The sequence below is a fragment of the Lottia gigantea genome, assembly GCF_000327385.1.
Source record: "Lottia gigantea unplaced genomic scaffold LOTGIsca_45, whole genome shotgun sequence".
NCBI lineage: Eukaryota > Metazoa > Mollusca > Gastropoda > Lottiidae > Lottia > Lottia gigantea.
In genome coordinates this window covers 1982281-1985979 of record NW_008709577.1, presented here as the reverse complement: position 1 = coordinate 1985979, position 3699 = coordinate 1982281, and the positions used below count along the sequence as shown (strand labels likewise).

Genomic DNA, 3699 nt, shown 5'->3' with positions numbered 1-3699 from the left:
CCTACATCAAAGTGCATGCTATCCGATAATTCATACACTAAAAAATATACTTTCAAGTTCATAAAGAGCAGATCTAGTATCCTGCATCTTTCTAAATTACCAAAGTATTTTGTGAGCCATGTAGAGATGTATTGGAGGGAATCAAAGTTATTCTTCATACTTCCGAATAACAAATATCATCTTTCTATCAGTGACATTGAAATGAGTTCGTATTTGTCCATCAACCCAGTTAAATCAATGAATTGATTTCTGACCGCGATAGAGGCACCAGTTTGTGTCCGAATTTTATAACATTTGTTGTGTAGGATTTGCAAGATCTCAGGCAAGTTAACCTTTGAGTACGATTCTACATACATTTACTGAATAACAGCCCTTGGTTTACTGAAAATATTTGATAAGTGGACGTGTCATGTTTGACAACTGATTATTTGTAACTATTGCCGCACCTGTCCCTCTTTTTTATGCTGGATTGCAGCATCCGAAATTAACCAAAGTGGCTGTTCAAAGATTAGCCTATGAAATCAGCAATGATAAATTCGGCCGATTGAAGAGGTGGTCTCTATTTTTCAGACTGGTATTTCTAAACAAATAAATGATTACTTTTCTGGTGAATAACTTAAAAACACGGCTATTATATATCAGTATTATTGTCCACTGAATATTTCTATATAATGTCAACATTTCTACAACAAAAACACAACTTATGTTGTCATTACTGACAAAGTATGCTTATTATGTACCTCTTTGTAGAACAAGAGAGCACAACTCGGTCAAGTTTACATCATAAAGAAGGTGAAATTCTTGTGATTTTTTGTTAATTGATCGTGTCCCATTGTAGTTAAATTATGAAAGAAAGTTATGTTTTTGTTGTTAAAAGTGGCATCCAATTTCTACGTGTCATAACGTTCAAACCATACGACACCAGCTGACTGAGAATAAGATGTACAATTTGATTCCCCTGTTTCACAATTTTGTAAATTTCTCTTGAAGAGAAATTTCTCATCATTTAGTTTACACTCCTTTGCAATTCCCAGCTGTTAACAGTTATACTTGGTCAATAGAATCAACAGCTATGTTTGACAAATATACCAAATAAACAGCTATGTTTGACCTATAGATCGAATCAACAGCTATTATTGGTAAATAATCGAATCATCTGATACATTTGGTAATAGATAATAGATCGAATCAACAACCATGTTTGATCAATAGATCGAATCAACAACTATGTTTGATAAATAGTTTGAACCAATGGCTATGTAGGATAACAAGATCGAATCAACAGTTATATTTGATAATTAGCTCGAAGTTTACAGCTATGTGTGATAAATAGATCGAAGGTAACGGCTATGTTTGATCAATAGATCGAATCACCTGCTATGTTTGATCAATAGATCAGAAAGAACTGATCTAAAAAAAGGACTCACATACACAATGGGCAATATATACACTTAACAACATGTACAATTAGTTTGATTTAACATAAGATTTTGTTGTGTTGTAGGAACACTTGTAAACTGCAACATAACAACAGCATATGTTACCAATGTACCAATTAGCTGAAATAAGATAAAATATGCAAAGGTTATTGAACAAATGTCGTCTTATGTGTATTACCATAAATTTCACAACTGTTGAACCCTACCAACTCGCTAGAACGCTCGAGATTATTGCTTGGAGCATTTGCAACTAACTAAACATGTTTTTTTATCGCCAGGTTCATAATTCTTTCAAACACTGTAGCCTATCAGTATAACATTCGAGTCATTTTAAGTACTGAATATGGAAAGATTGATTCTGTGTTATTATCAACTTACCATTAATATAGCTGATGCATCCAATGTAAACATTTCATACATCCGAAATCCAATCGTTTTTCCATTTAATCGGTTTACAAACATTGTTATCTATAATATGGTGATAAATTAGTCACAACAACAAATTATTCACAGACATTAACAACTATTTTCACTGTTCAAATAGTGCTCAATACAGATATGTAAAAAAAAAACTTCCTTACAGAATAACATGTTTTTCCAGAATTATTGCGATTGTAGGATACGAAATTTGTATAATTCAGTGTCGGGCCATGTTTCACTCGAGAAACAGTCTACCATGAAAGTTTTATGGAAACTGCCGAGGAATGTCGAATGGAAACAGAATAGATTCTGATTCAATATCAGGAAAACTACCTACCGATTTATATGCTTGGTCTGATATACATGTGACATCAACTTTCAGTAATGTATCCAATGGCTCATGCGCCTGAAATAAACAGAAACATTCGAAAAACGTCATGGCCTACATCCCTATAAAACTTCCAAACATAAATTTAATTCAGTTTTCTTTTAGTATTTAATCAGAAAACAATTATTATTCTATGATCCAAAAAGAAAACGTTCTTTTTTTTTATTAGGTATTTATCAAACAAATTGTGTTCTCAACTCGGGAAACCAAAAGTTAATGCCAGTTAACAGTCGTAGCTCTGGGATGTCTCCAAAACATCTTTAAGCAACAAATAAGTAAACGTGTGATGATGGAACTTATCGATAATTACTAATGGACTAATTAACTTTTATCCGTGTTATATAATATTTGCCGTCTTAATAAGATCATCGAAAGCTGCTTGGACAACAATGGTCTGTAAACAGATTTTTGCCAATTATGTATAAATCATATTGAATTATTTGGTTATATGGAAGGGTGGTGAGAAAGAATTCCAAACCTTTATATCCAAAGACAAAATCATGCTTTTAAAAACAAAACACCGAAGATCAGAAGAGAAGAAAAACAACCAGCAGTTCCAGACCGTTTATTCCAATTTCTCAATGAAGTATTTGTTTCCTAGGCCTGCACATTTGAGAAAATCAAGACCTCTATTCCCCGAAATCTAGTATGGCCACATGTGAAGATGAGGATCTCGATTTTCGAAATGTTACACAAACAACAAATCCTTCATGTGATTGTGGAAGAGTTCATGTGAAATTTCACACTTTTATCGGCTGATTATTGATGAATGGGGGTATTATATACATATATATATGTCCAATAATACTTACTTTTAATGTGATGATAGATGCGAAAATTAAAAATATACCATTCCATGTTACACTCATTATTACCGTACTTGATAACAAATGTATTTCATACAAAGTAATGATATTTCTGATGACACCATACAGGACAAAACATAGAATTGGTACAAGGCATGTAATAACACTAAATAACAAGTGTGCCAGCAAAGAATTGACATTTTCTAAAATATTCACAATACTCATGTACTCTTGTCGGACCTTTTCTATAGATTTCGCGAAAGTTTGATCACTAACGGTTCTCCTCGTGTGAATTTCTATCAACAAGTTTATATCTTTATTTATAGAATTGAACAGTCTTAAAATCATTGCAAGTACAATTATTGCAAATATAATGAATATACCGACGTGTGCAAATAAAAACATGCCATGAGTGAAAAGGCACGTTAACGCAATAGCCGTGTTTTCTATCCCATTGAAATTCAACGGATACATTATTTTCTCCAAATCGTTTCGTCCAAGATATAGAATTGAAATGTAAAACGTTGCTGAAAGTAGGCATACAAAAAAGCTAATCCATTTAAGGCGTTTTAATATCAAAGCAAGTCTTGTACCATGTGTCATTGGGGCATATAAGCGTTGGTGGTGGTTAAAAGAACGAACAAAG

The 3699-nt window shown here is 32.8% G+C and overlaps 1 protein-coding gene across 1 annotated transcript; it reads right to left on the bottom strand.

Annotated features, from left to right (window-relative positions):
* Window positions 1-1451: 1451 nt before the first annotated feature.
* Window positions 1452-3116, bottom strand: LOTGIDRAFT_164512 (hypothetical protein; the record flags this gene model as incomplete). The annotated part of the gene is made up of 4 exons (XM_009061019.1): window positions 1452-1559; window positions 1818-1907; window positions 2197-2265; window positions 3060-3116. The coding sequence occupies 4 exons, from the start codon at window positions 3114-3116 to the stop codon at window positions 1452-1454; spliced, it is 324 nt and encodes a 107-aa protein (XP_009059267.1).
* Between the last annotated feature and the right edge of the window lie 583 nt (window positions 3117-3699).